This window comes from Barbus barbus, assembly GCF_936440315.1.
Source record: "Barbus barbus genome assembly, chromosome: 1".
NCBI lineage: Eukaryota > Metazoa > Chordata > Actinopteri > Cypriniformes > Cyprinidae > Barbus > Barbus barbus.
The window spans coordinates 6,443,907-6,470,022 of NC_136729.1; the positions used below are offsets into that span (position 1 = coordinate 6,443,907).

The 26,116-nt window shown below is 36.1% G+C and overlaps 1 protein-coding gene across 1 annotated transcript in view; it reads right to left on the reverse strand.

Moving 5' to 3' along the window:
- Nucleotides 1-1,620: 1,620 nt before the first annotated feature.
- Nucleotides 1,621-26,116, reverse strand: part of LOC306844919 (retinaldehyde dehydrogenase 3-like) — a 35,598-nt gene continuing 11,102 nt past the window's right edge. Inside the window, exons 5-13 of the mRNA XM_079377364.1 lie at nt 17,819-17,880; nt 14,679-14,807; nt 12,878-12,991; nt 9,915-10,017; nt 7,578-7,762; nt 7,335-7,499; nt 4,823-4,980; nt 3,452-3,526; nt 1,621-2,450 (exon numbers count right to left, since the gene is read on the reverse strand). Coding sequence (XP_079233490.1) covers nt 2,375-2,450; nt 3,452-3,526; nt 4,823-4,980; nt 7,335-7,499; nt 7,578-7,762; nt 9,915-10,017; nt 12,878-12,991; nt 14,679-14,807; nt 17,819-17,880 — 1,067 coding nt within the window. The 3' untranslated portion in view covers nt 1,621-2,374. The remainder of the gene's footprint in view (nt 2,451-3,451; nt 3,527-4,822; nt 4,981-7,334; nt 7,500-7,577; nt 7,763-9,914; nt 10,018-12,877; nt 12,992-14,678; nt 14,808-17,818; nt 17,881-26,116) is intronic.

Genomic DNA, 26,116 nt, shown 5'->3' on the forward strand with positions numbered 1-26,116 from the left:
AGACACTAAACTAACCCAGGCCAGAGATAGAGACACTAAACTAACCCGGGCCAGAGATAGAGACACTAAGCTAACACACTAAACTAACCCGGGCCAGAGACAGAGACACTAAACTACCCAGGCCAGAGATAGAGACACTAAACTAACCCGGGCCAGAGACAGAGACACTAAACTAACCCGGGCCAGAGATAGAGACACTAAACTAACACACTAAACTAACCCGGGCCAGAGACACTAAACTAACCCAGGCCAGAGATAGAGACACTAAGCTAACACACTAAACTAACCCGGGCCAGAGACAGAGACACTAAACTAACCCAGGCCAGAGATAGAGACACTAAACTAACCCGGGCCAGAGACAGAGACACTAAACTAACCCGGGCCAGAGATAGAGACACTAAGCTAACACACTAAACTAACCCGGGCCAGAGACAGAGACACTAAACTAACCCGGGCCAGAGATAGAGACACTAAGCTAACACACTAAACTAACCCGGGCCAGAGACAGAGACACTAAACTAACCCGGGCCAGAGATAGAGACACTAAGCTAACACACTAAACTAACCCGGGCCAGAGATAGAGACACTAAGCTAACACACTAAACTAACCCGGGCCAGAGACAGAGACACTAAACTATGCTTTGAATTTCAAAACTGCGCTTTGAATTTTAAATATTGAATTTAATGTTCCGAATTTCTTCTTCATCTTGAAAACTTGAAGCTGTATTTTTTAAAACTGGATATTTGCATTCAAAGAATTCAGAACAAAAAATCCGCTGTTTGAAAATACATGTCTATTAAAAAACTGCCACAAAAATATTCAGTTGTTTAATTTCAAATGTTCATTATTCAAGTTTAAAAAAAAATCTAATTCAGAACTATGTTAAATGCCACATTATATTCAGTTTTGTTAAATGACACCTGTCAATAATTCAAATTTACACAATTCAAATTCAAATAGTTTTGTCATATTATAAGCTCCATACTTTTCAGCTGTATTTTGATTTTTATGTATGTCTTTATGTTATGCATTATTTTTTGTTTAATTTTTTCAATGAAAAAATCAAGATGTGGACTAAAATCATATTTCTTTCCGCATTTTATATACAGTATGTGTGTGTTTGTGTTAGTGCTATCAAACAATTAATCGCGATTAATAATAAAGATTTTTGTGTGTATAATATATGTTTACTGTGTATATTTATTATGTACATATAAATACAAACATGTGCATGATATATATATATATATATATACACGAAATATACGTATATATATATATATATATATATATATATATATATATATCGTATATATATACGATATATACGAAAATATGTTATGTATTAAATATATTTATATATAATATAAAATATAAGAATATGAATATATAAATCTATATACATGTAAATATGTGTGTGTATTTAGATAAACATAACAAATATACACAGTACACATACATATATTATTTAAACAAAAACTCTTATTTTGGATGTGATTAATCATGATGAATCATTTGACAGCATTAATATATACGTGTATACATGTATATATATATATATATATGTGTGTGTGTGTGTGTATATAGTGTAAGTTAATATCAAAATGTCAAAAAAGGTTAATTTGTGAGATTTTTTTATTTATTGATTCATTGATTCAGATCCAGCTTTAAAAAAAAAATCAAAGTCAAAGTAAACAATATATATTTAAGCAATTACATCAATTCACCTGTCATAAGATGTGTATGTACATTTAGAAAAGGAAATCACTTTTAATTCTAATTATACATTAGTATATGCAGGGCAACACGCTGTACATGTACAGTGCAGAACATGATTCATCAATTCATTGCATTCAGCATCACAAAGCAAATGTAGTAACAGTTACATCTTTTGTGCAGCCACTAGTGAAGCATAAATGACTTGATTTAAACCTCAATTTTAAGATGATTATTTATGAAATTAAATCCAAAAATGTGTTGTTCTTTACACATAAGAGACTATCCTTGGTAACATATTTAGATTTAGCTGCCATGACAGGAGACCTTTAAGACCTCTAAGACAAACTGAACCTCCAAAACAAACGAAGCAAAGCCCGTGTAGACGTGAAAGTGATTTTCACGTGAATCTATAGCAATAAAACTACATAAAGCATATGTACTTCAACTACATGGATATACTGTATATATTTTTATATTAGTAAATATTGAGAGATGATGGATGACTTTGCTTGATATTAAAACAGCCAAATTAAATAAAAACAAAAACATAAGCTTTCTCTTTTTTTAAGCTGTACAGCATGTAACATGAAATAAACAGAAAGGAGCTGATGGTGAAGCGTTTCTTCATGCGTTGATTGACAGATGGGCTTCAGATCACAGCGTCAGCTGCTCGCTGAGTTTCATAGTGATGGCTTTGACCTCGGTGTACTCTGCCAACGCATACTCACCCCTGAACACAGGGAATATTGATACTCTTATTACCATTTATATGAAGGAAATTTGCATGCATAATCACAGGAAAATAATCTTTTCCTACTCTAACCCTATAAAGCCTACGCTGTATCATATTTGATGAGAAAATTAAGACTCTTTGTTGAAAAACCTGTTCATAATCGATGTGCCTTTTGTCATCTGACTGCTAGTTTCGACTTTTTTAGCTAGTAAAAGGCCTTTTAGTATAATTGTACAAACATCCACCTTCAAGTCGTTGTTTCTGTGAAATCTTTAATGATTTTAATAAAGTAGAGAATATGAGAATAACTTCTTGTTAGTAATATTTAAAGATGAACTGAAGCAACTTAAGTTTACTTGCTTATCCATACATAATTTAGTAGAAAAATCATGTTGAAATGTGAGTATCAAATATGATCATCAGGCATTTGAGGAGTGTTTCTTTGTTAGTCTCTCAATCATCATCGTATTGCATTGCATTATATGTTTTGAACCTACAGAGCTTTGATTATGAAACTAAGCATATAAATATCAACTTATTAAAACATTACTGAGACATATAAAGTGACAACTCAATATTTTATGTCAGTAATATGCTGTTATAAAGATCTCACTGATTTGCATTACAAGCTTTCAGAATTTTATTTGACTTTTTGGCCTTATAAATATAAGCATCTGCACCAAATAGCATATTTTTACTCAGTTTGGGCCTTAGTTTTTCCTCCTTGATTATGAGCTCTATATTCTCACTATATCATACTATCTGAGCCATAAAATATGACACTCAGCAAATAACACATATGCAAACCTTTTTAACAATTAATAAAATAAATCTAAAGGTTGAATAAAGTGTTCTTTAAAAATATTTCTCTGATTATTATTTCATATGCCAGGGTTTCCAGGGTTAAATTATAGTGCAAAAATCTCTACTAACATTAAAAGTATGTTGATATGTTTAGACAGCAGTGAATAGAGGTGAAGACAGTCGGCAGCACTCACAGCTCTCGGCCGTTTCCTGACATCTTGTATCCTCCGAACGGAGCTTGGGCATGTAAAGCGTTGTAGCAGTTCACCCTGGAGGACAATAAGAGACATGACCTTTGACCTCACCTGGAAAATAGCCGCTCTCTCATAATTAATTACAAAGATCTTTGTATATGTATTTTTATATGTCAGAGAGATCACAAAACGGTGTGTTTTATTATATATTATAATTATATTTAATTATATATTTATATATTACAGAATTATGTATATATTAATATGCGTGTGTGTGTGTGTGTGTGTGTGTGTGTGTACACAGCCGTAAAGAAAAATTTGGGATCAGTAAGACTTAAAAACTGTTTTTCAAACTTTAGACTTAAAAGGCTCTTTTGCTCACCAAGGCTGCATTTTTTTGATCAAAAATACAGAAAAAAACGGTAATATTGTGAAATCATTTTCTATTTTAGTATATTTTAAAATCTAATTTATTTCTGTGATCAAAGCTGAATTTCCAACATAGTTACTCCAGTCTTCAGTGTCACATGATCCTTCAGAAACCATTCAGATATGCAGATTTTTATTTAATCAATGTTGGAAACAGTTGAGCTGCTTAATACTTTTTGGAACCTGTAATACTCCCCCCCCCCATTTATGCTGCGGCGCCCGGGGAGCAGTTGGGGGTTCGGTGCCTTGCTCAAGGGCACCTCAGTCGTGGTATTGAGGGTGGAGAGAGCGCTGGACATTCACTCCCCCCACCTACAATTCCTGCCGGCCGGGGACTCGAACCCGCAACCTTCGGATTACAAGGCCGACTCTCTAACCATTAGGCCACGACTTCCCCTATTATAAGTCTTTACTATCACGTTTTAAAAATCAATTTAACATCCTTGCTGAATAAAAGTATTATTTCTATATTAATAATAATAATTTATTTGTATAGCACTTTTCATACATAGAATGCAACTCAAAGTGCTTCACAAGCATAAAACATATTAAAAAACAACATCAATATAAGATAATCAAAACTTTAAATAACAATTCAACAAATATAAGCAAATATAAGGGGAAAAAAACAAAAACATGTATAAGCAAATATAAACGCACATTAAAAGAAGTCAAATAAAACCTTGCAAAAATTACACACAGTTCATGCTCATTATTGTCTTTTCATTTCGGGTTTTCTTTTTATTTCAATAATTTGGTGCCAATCTCCTTGTCTATTATTGGATTCAATTATTATTAAATTAGATTGCCTTATATTGTTTATTCCGCTCTGTAAGATATCAGTATTAAAAAGCATACTGATCGACCACTGGATTTTTTTTATTAATATCAGCTGGTGTAAAAGCTTACAGTGTAACTGCAGGAGTTTATCGAGTCTCTTACCAGACGGTTCCAGCCTCCAGCGCCGCAGACACGCTCATGGCGCGATGGACGTCCCGTGTGAAGACGGCCGCCGTCAGGCCGTATTGTGAGCCGTTGGCTCTGTCGATCACCTCCTCCTTCGTCTTAAACTTCATGATGCACTGAACCGGCCCGAAGATCTGCAAAAAACGGATGTACAGTACAGGTGCTGACAGGAAGAGTGCATGCAAAATGAGCGTTATACTTATTCATCCAGTCTCGTATAAACTGCTCAACAGCAGTTCATAGTGATCACTGCTTTCAAGCTCTATAAAGGACATAAATGCACATGGTTACTGTACGACTTCAGAGGTCATATACTTTTATGAAATGTTATGGTGTTTTTTGTCCTGTATGGAGCTTGACAGACGTGGCTATATGAGCGGTTGTGGTACAGAAAAGAGCTGCAAGAACATTCTTCAAATCCTCATTTACTGTCTAGTTAAAAATAAATCAACATATAGGTTTGGAATGACATGAAGCTGATTCAAAAATTATGGTATTTTCATTTTTAGGTCTCTTTTGCAGCCAGATGCATATTTTCAGTTTTCATCAGCTGAGATGAACAGATGCCTTTATATCAGCAACAGTGAAATGGGTGAATAACTGTGTCTTATTTAAAAGGAAACCCCTGTTGATTTGTATTGTAATAACGTTATTGTTGCTGAAACTGTGTATATATACCACATGATTGGATAAAAATGTTAAAGTTAAATATTTATATTTAAATATATAACAATGCATAGAATGATTAGAAACATGAAAATGTAAAGTTAAATATTTATATATTTAAATGCATACAAATGTAAAGAATGTATAGAAATAAAAATATATTACAATTGGTATAACATGGAATCATATTATTATTATTATTTCTGCAACTGTGTATACATACTGCATGATGAGAAACATGAACGAAATTTCCAATTTAAATATATATTTAAATGTCTTTAAATATAAAAATTTGTACTATATATATATATACGGAAGCGTATTGCATTCACTTGAGGAAAAAAAAAAATCTACTCTGTTTTTCTGAATTAACGAGTTAATTATCTCAGAATTACGAGATAATTTTTCATTAAAAAAGTTTTTGCTCTGTTTTTCTGAATTAACGAGTTAATTATCTCAGAATTACGAGATAATTTTTCATGAAAAAAAAGTTTTTGCTCTGTTTTTCTGAATTAACGAGTTAATTATCTCAGAATTACGAGATAATTTTTCATTAAAAAAAGTTTTTGCTCTGTTTTTCTGAATTAACGAGTTAATTATCTCAGAATTACGAGATAATTTTTCATTAAAAAAAGTTTTTGCTCTGTTTTTCTGAATTAACGAGTTAATTATCTCAGAATTACGAGAAAATTTTTAAAGGAAAAAAAAGTTTTTGCTCTGTTTTTCTGAATTAATGACTTAATTATCTCAGAATTACGAGATAATTTTTCATTAAAAAAAGTTTTTGCTCTGTTTTTCTGAATTAATGACTTAATTATCTCAGAATTACGAGATAATTTTTCATTAAAAAAAGTTTTTGCTCTGTTTTTCTGAATTAATGACTTAATTATCTCAGAATTACGAGATAATTTTTCATTAAAAAAAGTTTTTGCTCTGTTTTTCTGAATTAACGACTTAATTATCTCAGAATTACGAGATAATTTTTCATTAAAAAAAGTTTTTGCTCTGTTTTTCTGAATTAATGACTTAATTATCTCAGAATTACGAGATAATTTTTCATTAAAAAAAGTTTTTGCTCTGTTTTTCTGAATTAATGACTTAATTATCTCAGAATTACGAGATAATTAAGTCATTAATTCAGAAAAACAGAGCAAAAACTTTTTTTTAATGAAAAATTATCTCGTAATTCTGAGATAATTAACTCGTTAATTCAGAAAAACAGTAAAAAAAAATTCCTCAAGTGAATGCAATACGCTTCCGTATATATATATATATATATATATATATATATATATATATATATATATATATATATATATTACAATCAGTGTTATTATTGCTGTAACTATGAGTAAATATTGTATAGTTAGAAACATGAATGAAATTTCAAAGGTAAAATATTTTTATTTAAATATTCATAAAATATATAGAAAATATATATATTAAAAAAGATAAAATCATGGTGTTTTTATCTTTGTATATTATTATACATATTAAAAAAATGGAATAAATCAACAGTTAATCAACTATCTATCTGGCTATCTGAGGACAGAAATAGATCACGTCTATAATGGCACAATCATTCAGCAGGAGGCACTACAGGACACCTGAAGAACTTGTGTAGTCCAAAGTTAATGATCTAAATGGGACAATTGTTGGTTTTTAAATAAGGGAAACATTTTTGTCATTTTAAAGGATGGCATAAAAACTTAAATTTAAACGTTAAATTAACAATTGTATTACACCTGTCCTGCATATAGCTGTTTTTCAGTTTGTTTTACTATTGAAAGTGCACATGCTCCAGCACAGAGGAGCGTCGTACCTCTTCTTGGGCGATACGCATGTGGTCTTTGACATCGGAGAAGATGGTGGGATGGATGAACAGACCTCGGTCCTCCACCGCACAGCCTCCGCACTCTAGCGTCGCCCCCTCCTTCTTCCCACTGCCCACCAGCTCCAGGATCTTATCAAACTGATGCTGGTCAATCTGACCCAACAGCAGAAACACATAAACAGTCTGCATACAAGAAGAGAAACCACTCAGAAGTTAAAATGAGTGACTCACCTGCGGCCCGTGTGAGGTTTGTGGCTCCAGAGGGTCTCCGATCGCTATATTCTTGGCTCTTTCCACACTGAGACGTACAAACTCGTCATAAATCGGCTCTTCCACGTAGACGCGTGACGCAGCGGTGCACGCCTGACCCTGGTTAAAGAACGCGCCCTTCTGCGTCTCCTCCACCGCAGACTGCACTGCACACACACACACACTTTATACAGCACACTTACTCTTTTCCCATGCCCTTATGCTTTGTTTGTTTCTGCAAAACTGCTGTGCATTACGCAGCGGTGCCAATGTACATGCTTGAATTCATTTGTAAACTTGATAACATCATGCATTATATCATTACACCCTTTGTGGAGTTTAATGAGCTGTGCATTGGCGTAAATCTGGGTTTGTGTGCAGATGTGAACATGCATAATAATAGACGCATGTGAAGCAGCGAGTTCACAGCTGTAGCTACAGCTTTTGCTGTAGTGTGTCCAAACATCCTTTTGCCATTAATTGTAATAATCCAGAGAGATTTAACAAAAATTTAACAAAAAATAACTTTGAACATATTCCACTAATGAGCCACAAACAAAATACTGTTTGATTCAACACTAAATCTTTTGCATTATCATTTAAACCTTAGTAAGATTTCAAGTCATGTTCATTTGAATAAACATATTAAATTAATTACTATAATATATAAGATCAGAATAATATTGTAATGTTGTATTGTATTAGTAAAGTATTTAGTAATAATATTACTAATAAATAATTAATAATAAAAATAAAGAATTAGTTTGCATTTTAATACATTTACCCCCGGTTTCACAGACAAGGCTTAAGCCTAGTCCCAGACTAAAATGTAATTCAGAGCTGTTTCAACTGAAAGAAGCTTGCTCTGACTGATCTTAAAATATATCAGTGCCTTTGTTTTGTCTCAAGATGCACACCAGTAATGTTTTTTTCTAAAGAACGTTTATAAAAATGGTTTAAATGTTATAATTGAACTATTGCCTAATCCTGGCTTAACCTAAACCATGTCTGTGAAACCAGGCCTTCATTTTTTTTTTTACATGGTAACCCTACGATACCATAGATTAGTAAATTTATATTTAAATTAGTCTAGCAAATATACTAGCGTTTATGCAAAGTGACTTAAATATAAAGATAATACAAAGAGAAAAAAATCAAAAACAGAAAAAAAGTCATTTCAATCCATTCAATTTTTTTTTACAAATTTGATTCTATATACATATTTACATATGCATTTTTTAAAACTCTATTATATTTTAAACTCTATCATATCTATTGTATTGTTTTACTTCATAAAAAGCAACAAATTATGCAAAAAAAAGCTCAATGCCACAATGGATCATAGAACATCATATATTGCAGAGAGCTATCTAATATGTTACTATACACCTAACAAACCTGCAAACGTTTGATTAAAGTGTGTTGCTTTCCTTGAAAATGAATGCACTTGGGTTTTGTTTTCTAATGCAATGACATTCAGACATTTTCAAGTGTCTCTTAAAGGAACACTCCATTTTTTTTGGAAACTCCCCAACTCCCCAAGAGTTAAACAGTTGAGTTTTACCGTTTTTGAATCCATTCAGCTTATCTCCAGGTCTGGCGGTAGCACTTTTAGCTTAGCTTAGCATAGATCATTGAATCGGATTAGACCGTTAGCATCTCGCTCAAAAATGACCAAAGAATTTCAATATTTTTCCTATTTAAAACGTGACTCTTCTGTAGTTACATAAGTACTAAGACTGACGGAAAATGAAAAGTTGCGATTTTATAGGCCGATATGTCTAGGAACTATACTCTCATTCCAGCGTAATCATCAAGGAACTTTGCTGCCGTACCATGGTTGCAACAGGCGCAGTGATATTATGCAGCGCCTGAGAGTAGTCCCCAGCTAGGTAACCAGTTATGATATATATGTGGCCTGTTATGGGGAATAACTTTTCATTTTCCGTCAATCTTAGTACACGATGTAACTACAGAAGAATCAAGTTTTAAATAGGAAAAATATTGAAACTCTTTGGTCATTTTTGAGCAAGATGCTAATGGTCTAATCTGCTACCGCCAGACCCAGAGATCGGCTGAATGGATTCAAAAACGGTAAAACTCAACTGTTTAACTCTTGGGGAGTTGGAAAATGAGCCTATTTCCAAAAAAAGTGGAGTGTTCCTTTAAGTGTCTAAATATTCTCCCATCTTTTAAACAGAGAGCTGCAGCTCTTCATTTGGGAGGATGCTGCACATACTGTATCGCTCACATTCCCTGTTTTTCCCAGCACGGTCATTATTGTTTGAGCGGTGGGATCTGGAAAACCACATCACTCACGGTCTGAGTCAGCAAACACAATGCAGGGGTTCTTCCCTCCCAGCTCCAGAGTCACTCTTTTCAGGTTGCTCTTGGCCGCCGCCGCTTTGATCAGCTGGCCCACCTGAACACAAACACAGAGCAGGACAATAACGAGAGCGCTCACTAATGATGCCTCCACAAGCTGCTCTTATGAATATCAGCTGGTTTATTATGTAGATAAAGACGGGAAACTTGCCCAAAACAGCACAGCGCTTTGAAACACGACAGATCAGAGCACCCAGATTCAGCTCACATGAAAAATGTGGATCTAAACCTACAGAACTGATATCTGAACAAAATGGTTTAAAAGTATTTGAGGTGACAAATTTCCAGGGGAAATAAATCTCAATGTAACATCTCAAATGTATCTGTAAATCTTCTCTGCAATCTAAGTTTCTCATATGGAAATAAATAAATCATTAAACACATTTTCATATACAGGTGCATCTCAAAAAATTTGTATATCCTGAAAAACTGATTTTTTTTGTAACTTATTTCAAAAAGTGAAACTTTCATATATATTTTAGATTCATTACATGTAAAGTAAGACATTTCAAAAGTTTTTTTTGTTTTAATTTTAATGATTAGAGCTTACAGCTCATGAAGTCAAAATCCGGTATCTCAATATATTAGACTATTTACATTTGAGTTTCAATTAATGACCATCCCTGCTATACAAATTCCGGGTATCTCTTGTTCTTTGAAACCACAATAATGGAGAAGACTGCTGACTTGGCAATGATCCAGAAGACGAACATTGACGCCCTCCACAAAGAGGGTAAGTCACAGAGGGTCATTACTGAAAGGTGTGGCTGTTTATAGAGTGCTGTATCAAAGTATATTAAATGCAAAATTGACTGGAAGGAAGAATTTGGGTAGGAAAAGCAACAAGCAACAGGGATGACCGCAAGCTTGAGAATACTGTCAAGCAAAGCTGATTCAAACACTTGGGAGAGCTTCACAAGGAGTGGACTGAAGCTGGAGTCAGTGCATCAAGAGTCACCACGCTCAGACGTCTTCAGGAAAAGAGCTATCAAGCCACTTCTGAACCAGAGACAACGTCAGAAGCGTCTTACCTGAGCTGTGGAGAAAAAGAACTGGACTGTTGCTCAGTGGTCCAAAGTCCTCTTTTCAGATAAATTCAAATTTTGCATTTCATTTGGAAATCAATGTCTGGAGTGAGTCTGGAGGAAGAGTGGAGAGGCACAGAATCCAAGCTGCTTGAAGTCCAGTTTGAAGTTTCCACAGTCAGTGATGATTTTGGCTGCCGTGATGTCTGCTGGTGTTGGTCCACTGTGTTTTATCAAGTCCAAAGTCAATGCAGCCGTCTACCAGGAGATTTTGGAGCACTTTATGCTTTCATCTGCTGACAAGCTTTATGCTGATTTCCTTTTCCAGCAGGACTTTAGCACCTGCCCACAGTGCCAAAACCACTTCCAAGTGGCCAACATGCCTGACCTGAACCCCATATAGAATCTATGGGATATTTTCAAGAGAAAGATGAGAAACAGTCGAGCCAAAAATACAGACGAGCTGAAGGCTCAATAGTGCCTCAGCAGAGCCACAGGCTGATCGCTTCCATGCCATTCCTCACTGATGCTGGAGTTTGTGCTAAAGGAGCCCCGACCAAGTACTGAGTGCAGAAATGAACATACTTTAAAGAACTTTAAAGAACTTTCATAAAATATATGAACGTTTCACTTTTTGAAATGTTCCAAAAAAAAATTTTTCAGTTTTTCAGGATATTCAAATTTTTTGAGATGCACCTATATATAAAAATGCAAAGATATAAACTGAAAAAAAAAGATTTTATACACAGTATTTATACACTGAATTAAACATCAAATTCAAATATGTAGAGTACGAGATATTTACATAAAATTAAACATTTTGACATATAGATGCAAAAATAATCAAAGAAAAAGTAACTTTACTTTTTTCTTTTTGAGGAAAAATGGGAAGGAAAATAAAACTTTATTTTAAAGTGTCCATAATACAGAGTAATTACCCAATTAAGTACTTAGTAGTAGCTGTTGTGCTTACATGAAACAAAATGTACTTACCATATAACTTCTTAATTATGTAGATGTAATGGGCAGCTACTGTTACACACATGTAACAGACCGAGTCTGTTACACAGCAACTTGTGTAACCAAAAGATTGTTACATGTGTTGCAGTCTTTATACAACGTAATTATAAATGTAAGTACACAGACATAAGCTCCTTAAAATAAAGTGTATCAAGATTGTAATTGTGAGTGTACAAGTAGCTGTGTAACAGACTCGGCCTGTTACATGTGTGTAACAGTAGCTGCCCATTCCATCCACATAATTAAAAACTGTAATTACAGGCTGTTCCATAACTTAGTTACATGGTAAGTGCATTTTATTTCATGCAAGTACAACGGCTACTACTAAGTTCTTAATTAGGTAACTACTCTGTATTATGGACACCTTAAAATAAAGTGTTACCGGAAAATTATATATATATATATATATATATATATATATATATATATATATATATATATATATATATATATATATATATATATAACATGCATTAACAAATGTACAATATATTTGCATCACATTGTAATAACTCATATTTTTTAATAACTCATTTTTTTAGATATATTTTTAATCTACATCTACTTATTATCCAGAATATATTTTTTTAAATACACTAGCAGACTGTAAAAGTATATTTTGGCATGTCAAGGTCTAAATAAAAAATATTTTTAATTTTAAAAATATATTTCTCTAAGCTGCACTGCTTACTGTATTTATTTAAAATGTATATTTTTTGGCATAAAAAAATCTTACTGTATGTCAACAATTGCATTTGTGTCATTCACACTCATTTGACTCTGCATCTTTGTATTTCTCTTCAGGTTTTGAGCAACATGATTTTGCTGAGCTTTTTCCCATAATTTCCTCACCTCTGTGGAGCCTGTAAATGCAACTTTGTCAATGTTCATATGACTGGCGATTGCCGCTCCAGCCGTTGGTCCAAACCCAGGTACGATATTCACGACTCCAGGTGGAAAACCGGCCTGCATGACATGATGGAAAGAACAGGCTTTATTTGTATTACCTATAAAAACATACTAGCCTAATACTGTTTAATACAGCTTAATTCTTTCCTCTAAAGGAGAAGGATAAAATGGGAAATGAATAGGTCAAAACATTGCCCATGGGGACAGAGACAGCAAGACTGCTGATGTACACAAAGAGACGCTTTTCTTTTGAGGATTTAAACCGCATTGATCTCATTCATGATGATGAACACATAAATCATCTCTTTTTTAGATACATATGGCTTGAATAGAAAGCAAGTGGCAGTTGACTGAAGGCTTGCAGCTGCAGTTTAGTCCTTGTCATTACAGCAATTCATGTGTCCTGCTCTCTTTGAAGAATTAAGCATGATAATTTGAGCGTTTTGTGTAAACAGAGACAGAGAAACAACTCCTTACCCATTTTGTATTACAGCCAGGTTCCCGATAGGGTTTATACCACTCTAAGACTGCTATTCATGTTCAAACGTTTGAATAAATATATTTAATTCATTTAATTACTCATTGTTGCTTATAGGATCAGGTATCATAATATTGTATTGTAATAGCGTAATATATCGAGTAGTTTTTTTATTTTTATGCATTTATTTTTTTAAATGGTATTTTAAAGATTTTTTTAAACTGTATAAATTTATGATTTTATAGATTTATGAATCTAGCAGATAGCCTAGCTTTTAGTCAAAGTGACTTATATATGAAGACAATACAAAGAAACGCAAATAATCCAAGAGAGACAACAATATTGCTATTGCTATGTATGGTTTTTTTTAAAATAAATATATTATATTTTGTATAAAATTTTTTAAAAGTTAAAATTTATATAAAATGTTTATATTATAATATAATAATTTTATATTATTTATTTTGTTATTTTTTACTTATAAAAAGTAACAAAATCTAAAACTTTTATTTATCAAAGTAACAAATTATACACAAAGACATTCTTTATTTTATTATTCTTATTTATTTTATAAAGTAACAAATTACACAAAAAGATTTGCTTTTTTTTTTTAGTTAATTTATTTTATTACTTTTGTATTTAGTTAGTTATATAAAAAAGTAACAAATTATACAAATGATTTGCTTTTTTATAATTTTTTTTTTTTTTTGCTTTATTCTATTTAATAAAAAAGTAACAAATTATACAAAAAATATTTGCTTAGTGTTACTATGGACCAATCAGGATCAACTATTCCAGAAACAAATGTAACAAATTATACAAAAATTTTGCTTTATTTTATTTTTTCAATTATTTTATTTTTAACAAATTTGATAAAAGATTTACTTTGTTATTTATTTATTTATTGCTTGATTTCATTTAATAAAAAGTACAAAAATTATACAAAAAATATTTGCTTAGTATTACAATGGACCAATCAGAATCAAGTATTCCAGAGACCAATGTAATACTTTATTATATCCACTGGGGTGCAAAAAGCCTCTGCCAAACTTTAATTTGGCATCATAATCTCAAGATCCCCATGCAGATCAAGCATAAAGCCCTGGCTGGGAAACCCTGGCTTATAAAGTTTGAACAATGTGCACAATCAAACCACAAAATCTGGGATGCGAGAAAGGCAGCGCTGATGCAATGTCCATATTAACACATTGAACTCAACAAACAAGACTGCCAAACCAAAGCAATGAACACCCGCTGCCCCCTCACCTCCTTTATGAGTGCCCCGGTGTGAAGAGCCGTCAGCGGGGTCTGCTCAGCCGGTTTAATGACCACCGTGTTCCCGCAAGCCAGAGCTGGCGCGATCTTCCACATAAACATCAGCAGAGGGAAGTTCCACTACAAATACACAAAACAATTAAACAGATTATGCAATAAATAGCTGACAACGGGTTGTTGGATTACTAGAAATTAGGAAGAAGTCGTCCATGGTTTATGTAGGGCGTGTGATCAGTGCAATCAACTGTGTGTGTCGTCAGTGCAATGGATGAAAGGAAATTGTAGTCTATTTTACTGATAAAATCATCAGAGCAGTGCTAACATGTTTCTGTGAGAGTGTGTGGCCTGTACATTTACATTTAGTCATTTAGCAGACGCTTTTATCCAAAGTGACTTAAATGAATACAATGGAAGCAATCAAAATCAACAAAAGAACAATGATATGCCTGTAGGCCTACAATGTGTGCGTGTTTGTACAGGAGTGAGAGCGGGACAAAAAGTGTACATAATAATAAAACGTCATTTTAAAGCAAAAATATTTATCTCATATACTTATTTTGTTGGTCCGTGTCTTTGTGGGGTTTGGTTCTTTTGTTGTTGTATACTGTAAAAACCTTTGAAATAACAGAATTCATTTGGCGTAGTGATACGGACATGTAATGCGGTCAATACCTGCCTGGAACTACTTAGCCATGCATTTCATCAAATAATTGCATGCCTTACAATGTTCGTCAACCAATCAGATTCAAGCATTCAACAGCTGCCAACCACACCCTTATTGTAGACCTCAAGTAGCCCCGCCCCTTTTCAGCATTGCGTCAACGGGGCTAAAGGCCCACCTTAAGAAAAAATGTGCTATTCACTGCGCCTAAAATGTATAATATATAATATATACGTTGAACCGCTCATTTTAAAATCTTCCCAATTTAATGACATTTTTATGATTTTCGCTTCGAACATTACAATGCACATGATAACTTCAGTTAACTCGAAGTAAATCCACTTCATTAGCTAATGACTCTTCAACACCGATGCTATGGAGCTACTGCAAAAACAATTCAAAGACAAAATTGTAAATTTGGCTGAGCACTTGTTTCTCTGACATAAGGTCTATAAAATCAAATAAACAAACAAATGTACATCAGTAAAGCTGTGCGAGTTTGATTTCAGTCTGACTGCTTCTAAACTGTTTTTTTTTTTGGAAGTGTTGCGGTCTGTGAGTATTCCTGTGTGGTTGCTAAGGTATTCTGAGTGGTTGTTATGCAGTAGCTGCCACAAGTTTTATAAAAACGGAGGCTAAAAGAAGAAGAAAAGGCTTATGAATAAAGTGTGGCATGAACATAGAAGTTACCTCAGCCATCTTTAAGTCAAGTCAACTTAAAGACGGCTGAGGTAACTATCAAGTCAACTGCTGTTCTTTGTTAAATTAGTTACATAAATATGTACACAAATCACTAGTAGAGAGTTGTTATTTTTACATCTTTTTGGATGTTGTCATGGCAATTAAAAAAGTAACTGTAATCTGATTTCAAGTATTTTAAAATGAAATGTAATCTAATTACAAGTACTTAATTTTTGGAATCGGATTACATAATCCAGATTACATGTAATCAGTTACTGCCCAGCTCTGAGTATCTGTACAGTTTTGTATGGGAGATATTTAATTACACTTTCGTTTCATAGCTCACGGTCACACTGCTTTCCTGTAATTGGAATTAGTGCGGATTTAAAGCTTCACAAAAGATCCCCAGAGTGCCGTCAAGAGAGAAAACAGCCTCTGAACAGTAAGGAAACCAAACAAGGCCTCGTGGTTTCAGAGAGTCTCGGGCTTTCATAAACATTCATAAGCTTCAATGGCACGTGAGATCATAATACAGTGTGCTGTCTGTGAGAGGGAGCGGTGTATTTGTGTTCGTCTGTGTGTGTGTCTCTTTATCCAAGGTGTTTCCTTACATGCATCTGAAAGACTCTAGACAGGCGTTGGCTACAGTATATAAACAAAGCCATCATGTATTTGTGATTCAACACTCGCTGGATCCTATTGTGTTTATGATGTAAACCGTGTACAAACATTTTTTTTTTTTTACTTTATCTGTTAAATGCCAAAACTGTCAAATTCACAAATGAAGTGCTCAAGTATTTGAGAATAGGATTAATCAGATAATACAGCGATTTCATGCTTTATTGCTTACGCAGATTATCGTTGTCATTTTACAAGCTACTTATAATCGGATGTACAAGCTCCTAACAAAATGTACAGACAAGTTTATTTACTTGTGCAAATTGATAATAATAGAAAATTCTGCTGTGCATCACAGGAATAAATTACATTTTAATGTATATTCAAATAGAAAAAAAACTGAAAATATTTAATATATTAAATTCTAAAAAAATTATGTGAATAATAATAATAATTTTGTATGTTTGTTTGTTTGTATGTATGTGTGTGTTATACATTGCCAACATATACCCAAACTACTGAATGGTAGTGTGTTTATTTATTGAGTTATAAAAAAAGAAAAAAGGGTATTATTTTATAAACTGATAATAAATATTATAATATCACTGTTTACCGATACATATTCAAGAATAAAAAAAATTAAGATATCTGCACAGAGACTTAAATGATTTAGTTAATCATTTAAGTGAACCGATGCATTTAAACAAACCACTTAAAGTAAATGATTTATTAAAATTAATCAGTCTTACTTATGCTTCATGTAAGTGAGAGCGTAAAAGCTTTTGAAAACAACCAAACTACAGAAAATAGTTAGTTGCATTGATACTAGTTACTCCTAAACAGTGATAGACTGAGAATGAATAATACAAATTACATTCATTTTAATCATTAAAAATACGGCCACTTGATATTGAAAATGTTTCATTTTTTCACTGAGCACTTTTGTATTTTTATAGTCTCTGAATAAAGGTTTCAAAGACTTGAAGATTATATGTGGGCTTTTTTTAAACAATAATTAAAAATAAAAATGTAATAAGAATAAAAATGCTACTTCTATCTAAAAATACCAATTACAAATTGGGATGTGCCATAAACTTACGATTTGCCTACTGTGAATTGATGTTAAATGCTCCACAAATGAAATGTGAATGAAAAACAGCCACAAACTCACCGGAATAATTGCTCCGCAAACACCGACGGGCTCATGTTTGGTAAAACACATAAAGTTTTCATCTGTTGGGAGGAAGAAAAAAAGCAATGAGGAAGTCAAGAGGCACTAAACGTTATAACACACTAAGCTCCCCTTTGATATACAATCATTGTTTCCTTGGGAAGCTCTTGGATGTGACCACCGAAAACCAAACATGAGAGACAAAGCATTGGGAAAAACACACAGTGACAGTTTCAATGACTCACACAAAGCTCTGGTCAGGAAGAGTGTATATGTTCTGCTGCTTTTTTTCCTCTGCTTTCACCGGAGACACATTGAAACGAGAGAGGCCTGAGGTGTGTGAGAAGTCTGGGCAGCAGTTCAAACCCGCTGCTGATCTGCCCTTGGCTTGGTTGCACACCTTTGTTCAACCTCACCGCTCTCCTTCTCCCTTTGCTCTCTCTCCCAGGAGTCAGATATCCAGTCGGGGTAATGTAAGGTAGCAATGCTGTTTTATCACATCTCTTCGCACTTGAAACTTTCCGTTGGAAAATGCCACTAAGATTGGCCAATTTACCACTTCCTTATTCCAACGTGTATCCAGTGAAAGACTCGAGTGGCCTTGGTACGACTGATTATTGAACATAGCCTACCTGAAAATGACTTCATTATTTACTCACCATCAAGTCGTTACAAACCTCTTTGCAACTATTTTCTCTGTGAACTGAAGTGTGGATATTGGAAATAATAAAAAAATAAAGGTTTGGAACAGCATGAGAGTGCTATTAATTTCTGCATTTGTTTAATCAAAAATACAGTAAAACAGTAATATTGTGAAATATTTTTTATAATTTTAAATAACTGTTTTCTGTTGTCATATATTGTAAAATGTAATTTATTTCTGTGATAAAAGCTGAAATTTCAGCATCATTACTCCAGTCTTCAGTGTCAAACGATAAGATTTTCTGCATCATTTTTAAGGGTTTTTGAGGATTCTTTGATGAATATAAACATCAAATGCAGACAGCATTTATTTTAAATAGAATATTTTGTCTTTACTGTCACTTTTAATTAATTTAATAGGTCCTTGCTGAATAAAAGCAAAAAAGTAATTAATCCCAAACTTTTGAACAGCAAAATGTCAAATAAGTGATAGAATTTTAATTTGAATCATTTAAATTTATTTTAGCTGCGAGAAAGTAAAAATATATATATATATATGTAGCTCACACAAAAGTATTAGATTAAACTTTTTGTATATATTTTAATTAAATTTAACGTCATGGATAAATATATATATTTAATTCATATATTTTAGTATTTATGCGTTAAAATTTATATTTTTTAGTGTTAGTGTGTGCGATATATTGTGATGCTTATAAGAGATTTACAGAATTATCTTAGCAAAATATTAAAGCTAAATTTCACAGAAATTTGTACGAGTTGCTGTCTATTTAGAGCAGTCCAAATTAGTCATATATGTTGTTGCATTTTAGTTAGGATGATGCCTATGTAAACAACAGGCAGCTAGGTGTTGTGAACTTCATAAGACGTACTGAAAGTCATCCAATTAAAACCACAGCCAAACAACAAATGTCCATGCGTGACATTTCTTATAAGTGTGCATGGATACCTGGGAGCCACACCTGTTAATAGCGCAGCTGGCCTCTCCGAGACCTGACCTTCTCGTGTTTCCCCACGCCGCAGTGTGTCGGGGTGATTACAGACTTCACGACTCCCTCACACAATGCTCATCTCTGGCTGCGATCAGCCAACGGCCCTTTCTAACTGATCCGACAGTGCTGCTTATCAAAGGTTAAATTTACATGGCATCTAGAAAGGTTTTATTTCAGCCACACTGTATAAAGTCTCGCCCTCCAACTTCTAACGTCAAGGCAAGTTTGTAATTCATCTGTCTGCACAAAAAAAAAAAAAATGCAATCTGAAATGTTGAGAAGCAAAAAAATAGAAGATATCTGTGGTTTAATATGCATTTATGTGGAGCCACAGCTCTGAAATTAAATCAAAGAACTGAATTAGCTTAATGACTGAGTTTATGCTTTTTAACAATAAAACAATTATATTTTTAGTGTAACTGTAAAAACTCCAGCTCATGTTTCATTCTTTTTGCTGTGAAATCTTTAATAATCTTTATAAAGTAAACAGAAGAATAACTTTTATATTAGTAGTAATATTTCAAGAAGAACATTTACTGGACTGAAGCCATTTTTTATTTTTATTTTTTCAAATGTGAGTATCAAATACGATAATCAGGCTTTTAAGGAACGTTTATTTTTTCATCTCTCAACCATCATTGTATTGCATTACAATTATACATTTTGAAACTACAGAGCTTTGATCATAAAACTAAGCATTTAAATATCATCTTACTAAGATATTACTGAGAAATATATTGTAATTTATATGCATTTTAGTTTAGTATTTTGTTATATTGTTATAAAGATCTCATTGATTTACATTACAAGCATTACAAGCATTTCATCTTACTTTTTGACCATATACATATCAACATCTGCAACAAATTGTTTATGCTCTGTTTTTTTTAATATATATATATTCTCACTATATCATACTATATGAGCCATAAAAGCTTGATGTATCCAATATGATACGCAACAACAACAACAACAACAAAAAACACATTTTGTCTAAGCATTCAATAAACTTTCCCATTTAAAAAAATTTAATTTTTTGAGCTATTATTTCATATGTCAGGCTTTACAAGCTTAACTCGACCAAATGTCAGATATACATGGAAAAGAGAGCTTTATCTGGTCAGCATCCAATGCAACATCCACGCAGCGATCCACCTCTGGCTGCGGGTGGAAATGTCAAATTGGCCATGTGGCGGAGGGGAATATGCCACCGCATTGTGGGGGAAATATTAAGCACTTAACTAAGGAAGACTGAGTGAGAAATAGGACCCTAGTCCCCCCACACAATGCCTTTAGTCTTTGTACAAATGTCACTTGTAAGTTGTGCCTATCGTGTTGCAATATATGAATACTCCAGATATGGTGAGGTGGGCTTCAGGATTCATTTAATACATGGCGGCCACCTGAAGTACATGTGTGTGCAGAAACGTAGGAATAAATGTAACTGTCTGCAAAAACCCACCCTCCCCAGATCTAACAGGACAGGTAAGACGCCCCCACTCCTTAGTATAAGCGACTCAAAGCAACAAACACCTTTGACTTCGCTAATAAAATGTTTATGTAACTGAATTTCGATTTGTGGTTTTGTGGTTTTCTTTTACAAAAGGAGAGTATCAATTACAAGTTCAATCAACTTTGAATGAAATAAGTGAAACAAAATAAAAAGTACCAAATCAACAAATTTGTGTCAGTTTCAATTCAGTCTCAACCAACAAAATGGCAATCAGCGTCTTCTTTTTAACAACACAGTTCCACAAGTGTAATTATACGTGGACATTTCAAAGTTGATTCACTTCAAAGTTCACTTCAATTCTGTTCAAAAAGTTCAAAGTCCAATTCAAAAATAAGAAATCCAGGAAAAAGAAGGGAAAAGTTAGACTCTGTCCATTCTCATGCTATAGTATCAAAAAGTTCACAAATGCACACAGAAGAAAGTCTATGAACCCCTTTCCAGGAAAGCTCACTACTCAGTTCCAGAAACGATAGTTGTATTATTCAGCAGTTCAGCTCTGATTACTCACTGAGAGAAAACAGCAGTTTGCTTACCAATGTTCAAGTAGAAAAAGAGAAAAATAGTGCACATCACTACTGGATGAGGTGTTGAATGACGTCCCGTGGATGGCAGGGTAATGTCTCTTTACTCAATAACTCCCAGCGATTGTCCCCGAGATCCTGACAAAGGCAGCTTGATCTCAAGAGGCCGCAATCCCAGCTAACGAAGGCATATTGAGAAGACGAACAATATACGGCCCTATCCAACGACTGAGCGAATCCTCTTCACACGACCAGTAACAGCACTTACTGCGTTCCAAGTTCGTTTGAACAAATGAAACAAACCTGAATGTAGATACAAAGAAAACACGAGAATATTCAACTCCTACGGCGAATAACTTACAAACCACTAGCAGGCCTTTTTCACAGCTTCACGTGCAAACATGAAGAAAACTCGTTCTGTTGCTTTCAATAACTGTCTCGTTAGCACAATCAGACACTTTAAAGCAACATCACGCAGTTCCAATGTCTCTCACGGGTCTAAACGTAACTTTTTTCTGTTATAAACTACCCAAAGACCAACATATTCTTCCATGTGTCGCAGCCTTTTTTCCGTTCTGCTTTTCTCTTGCAAACACACACAATGGCGGCGCCCGTAACACCAGTCAAGATAAGTCTCCACGTAATAGAATTTGTAGATCCCCTACATTCCCCCCTGCTAAACCCTGCCATACCACCAGACTTCCATTCAGCAACTCAGTCCTGAAAAATAAAATACAGAGAATAGCAGGTAAACATTTTTCCACAGAAAAAAACATCAGTACAACAATGAAAAGCTTTCAATTAGTAAGACTGAAAAACATACACTTTACAAGAAACTTCCAAAAGCTTCAGTTTTGCATAAGCTTATTTCAAAACATTGTCAGTCCTATACCTAACAGGTAAAGTACCTCTGTTCGAACGCTGTGAACGTCTAGGTTCAGGAATACTTTCATTTTCACTTTCAGCTTCAGAACCACCTGAATTTACGGACTCAAGTACAGACTGATCTACTGAATCTGCTGACATTTCATTGTCATGGTCCCTGATACCTATGTCTGATTAATCCCCACCTTCCCTTCTACCTTGGGTGTCTGTGGGTGTAGCAGGTGCAAATGTAACAACAGGGACAGCAAGAACATCTGGATCTTCTGAATAATTGTGTCCCTGACCTGTTTGTGCTCTAGATTCATGTCTAGATGTACGAGGTGGTAGGGGTGACTGAAAAGTGCAATGCCTGAGTTGATCCCTGTGTACAACTTTACATGGGCCCCCTTTCTCTGGGCGAATTGTGTAAACTGGAGTGTCTGAGTGATTCTGTTTCACTACAATCTAAGGCAAGGGTTCCCAATGATCTTGTATTTTATTCCTTCCCCTATGTGAATGGTTCCGTAACAGAACACGGTCACCAGGTCTCATAAGTGCACCATACGATCTACGATTATAGGTTCTTTTTCTTTGTCTCGAAGCCTCCTGTGCTGCAGAGTTAGCTACTTCAACAGCGGTCTTCAATCTGTCATGATGGTTTTTCACCCAGTCATCGAGATTGTCAACTCCACTGTCCTCCAAGTCTCTCCCGTTAAGGAGGTCCATAGGCATTCTGGCATCCCTCCCGAACATTAAGTAGAATGGCGAATAGCCAGTTGATGTGTGGATTCGGCTATTGTATGCCATAACCAACTCGGGTAGATACTGTTTCCAATTCTTTTTCTTTTCCGGGGGTAACGTCCTTAGCATATCATGCATGGTTCTATTAAATCTTTCGCACTGGGAGTTACCCTGCGGGTGATACGGAGTTATGCGACTCTTTCCGATTCCATAGACTTTACAAAGTTCTTTGATGATATTGGCTTCGAAACATCGACCTTGGTCGGAATGTAGTCGTGCAGGACAGCCATTGTGGATAAACCAATTCTGCACAAGGGCTTTTGCTGTGGTGTGGGCAGTCTGATTTCTGGTTGGCACTGCCACCGTGAAACGAGTAAACATGTCAGTTAAGACTAGGACATTTTCATATCCTCCCACAGATTCCTCCAAGACAGTATAATCCAAGACAGTAAAAATCAACAACCACTTCACAGACAGCAGAGACACACGGAGCCTGTGGCAAGCCATTCAGACCATCACTGACTACAAGCCCCCGCCACAGGCCTGTGATGAGGACACATCCCTCCCCGATGCACTCAACCACTTTTATTCACGGTTTGAAATGCAGAATGACACACCTGCACAAAAACTGCCCACACCTCCCAATGACCGGGCGCTCTGTCTGTCTCCAGCCGACGTAAGGAAGACCCTATCTAGGATTAACCCACGCAAGGCTGCGGGTCCTGACAACATACCTGGCCGTGTTCTGAGAGACTGTGCTGCACAGCTGACAGATGTCCTAACAGATATCTTCAACACCTCGCTGAGCCAGGCAGTCGTCCCCACATGTCTCAAATCCACAACAATCATACCGGTACCAAAGAAATCACCTGTGTCCTGTCTCAATGACTACCGTCCCATAGCACTGACTCCAATCATGATGAAGTGCTTTGAGAGGCTAGTCATGCATAACATTAAAACCAGCCTCCACAACACACTCGACCCGCTCCAGTTTGCATACCGTCCAAACCGCTCTACGGACGATGCAATTTCCTCCACCCGGCTCTTACCCACCTAGAAAATAAAGACTCCTATGTTAGAATGCTGTTCATTGACTTCAGCTCGGCATTCAACACAATAATCCCACAACAGCTCATAAATAAGCTAAACCTGCTGGGCCTTAACAATTCCCTTTGTAACTGGATCCTGGACTTTCTAACTGGAAGACCTCAGTCAGTCCGTGTTGGCAACAACACCTCGAGCACTACAACACTGAGCACAGGTGCCCCACAAGGCTGTGTGCTTAGCCCGCTGCTCTTCACACTGCTGACCCACGACTGCACTGCCAAGTTCAGCTCCAACCACATCATCAAGTTTGCTGATGACACAACAGTGGTAGGTCTCATCAGCAACAATGATGAAACGCACTACAGAGAGGAAGTGGCACAGCTGGCTGAATGGTGTGGCACAAACAATCTGTCCCTCAATGTGGAGAAGACAAAGGAGGTTGTGATGGACTTCAGAAGAAACTCCGTTGACCACCCTCCACTGACCATCGACAGCTCGACTGTGGAGAGAGTCAGCAGCACTAAATTCCTGGGGGTGCACATCACAGAGGATCTCACCTGGACCACCAACACCATGTCACTCTCCAAAAAGGCACAACAGCGCCTACACTTTCTCCGCTGGCTGAAAAGAGCAAGTCTCCCTCCACCCATCCTCACCACATTCTACAGAGGCACCATTGAGAGTGTGCTGACCAGCTGCATCACTGTCTGGTACGGGAACTGCAGTGCTGCTGACCGCAAGACCCTCCAGCGGACAGTGAACACAGCTGCAAAGATCATCGGTGCCCCTCTCCCCTCCATCCTGGACATCTTCCTTACACAAGGCTCCAGCAAACCAACAGCATCGTGAAGGACTCCACCCATCCCTCCCACAGTCTCTTCCAGCTCCTACCATCAGGAAGACGGTACCGGAGCATCAGAGCCCGCTCCGCCAGACTGCTCAACAGCTTTTTCCCCCAGGCTGTGAGAGCCCTGAACTCAAACCACCCCGCCCCCCTCTGAAACCCCATGCAAACCCCTACCTCCTGAAACATGGACCACCCCCCACCCCAAACCTTACCACACCAAAGAAAAACTGTATGGAACTTTAATTTTTTTTTTTTTTTTTGTGCAATTCAAAGTGTGCTACACACAGGTGAGTGGGCCTGTACAAACCACCTGTAGTAACACACTCTCCTCTATGTGCACTATGGACACTTTACACTATGGACACTTTACACTTTACACTATGTACACTATGGACACTTACACACACTGCTGCGTGTGCACAATCTCACAAAAGACTCAGCAATATATGTATTGTGGCGGGAGGAGCAAACGCCAGACACAGTGGGCGTGGCGTCAAGCCTCGGAGAGGTTTTTATTAAACAAAATATTAAAATAAAGTGTCCAAAGGGGGAAAAGTGTCCAAAATAAACAGGGATCTGGTGTCCTCGTCGTGCTGCGGGGCTAGTGAAGGAGGGCAGTGTTCAGAAGGGAAGGGTCCAGGGAAGGGGCGGAGTCCGGTGGCCGCACGCGCTCCCCTCCTGGTCCGGGGCGCTAGGGGCGGCGGCTTCCGCTCGCGGCTTCGTCCTCAGCTGGCCGCGGCACTTCTCCTCCTGGCCCGTCGGCCGTATCACGAGTGCGGCGTCATCTGGACTGCGGGTCCGGCGGCTCGCGTCTCTGGTGGCGGCAGGAGATCCCTCAACGCGCCCTTCCTGGACCCACGAGGACACCAGCGTGCATGCACGGGGGAAGAGACCGGTCTCCCGAGGAGAGGCGCGCTCGGCATTTAAACGGCGGCGGTGATGAGGCTCTATTCACGTCAGGTGCGCCTCATCACACGCCGCCAGCCCTGCGTGTTCAGCGCCCCTCCTCTCTCACACACCCACTCCCATCGGGAGCCTGGTGAAGGGCGGCGAATACGAGACGGGGTGGTGATGATAGAAAGGGGGGAGGCAGCCGACTCGTCACAGTAT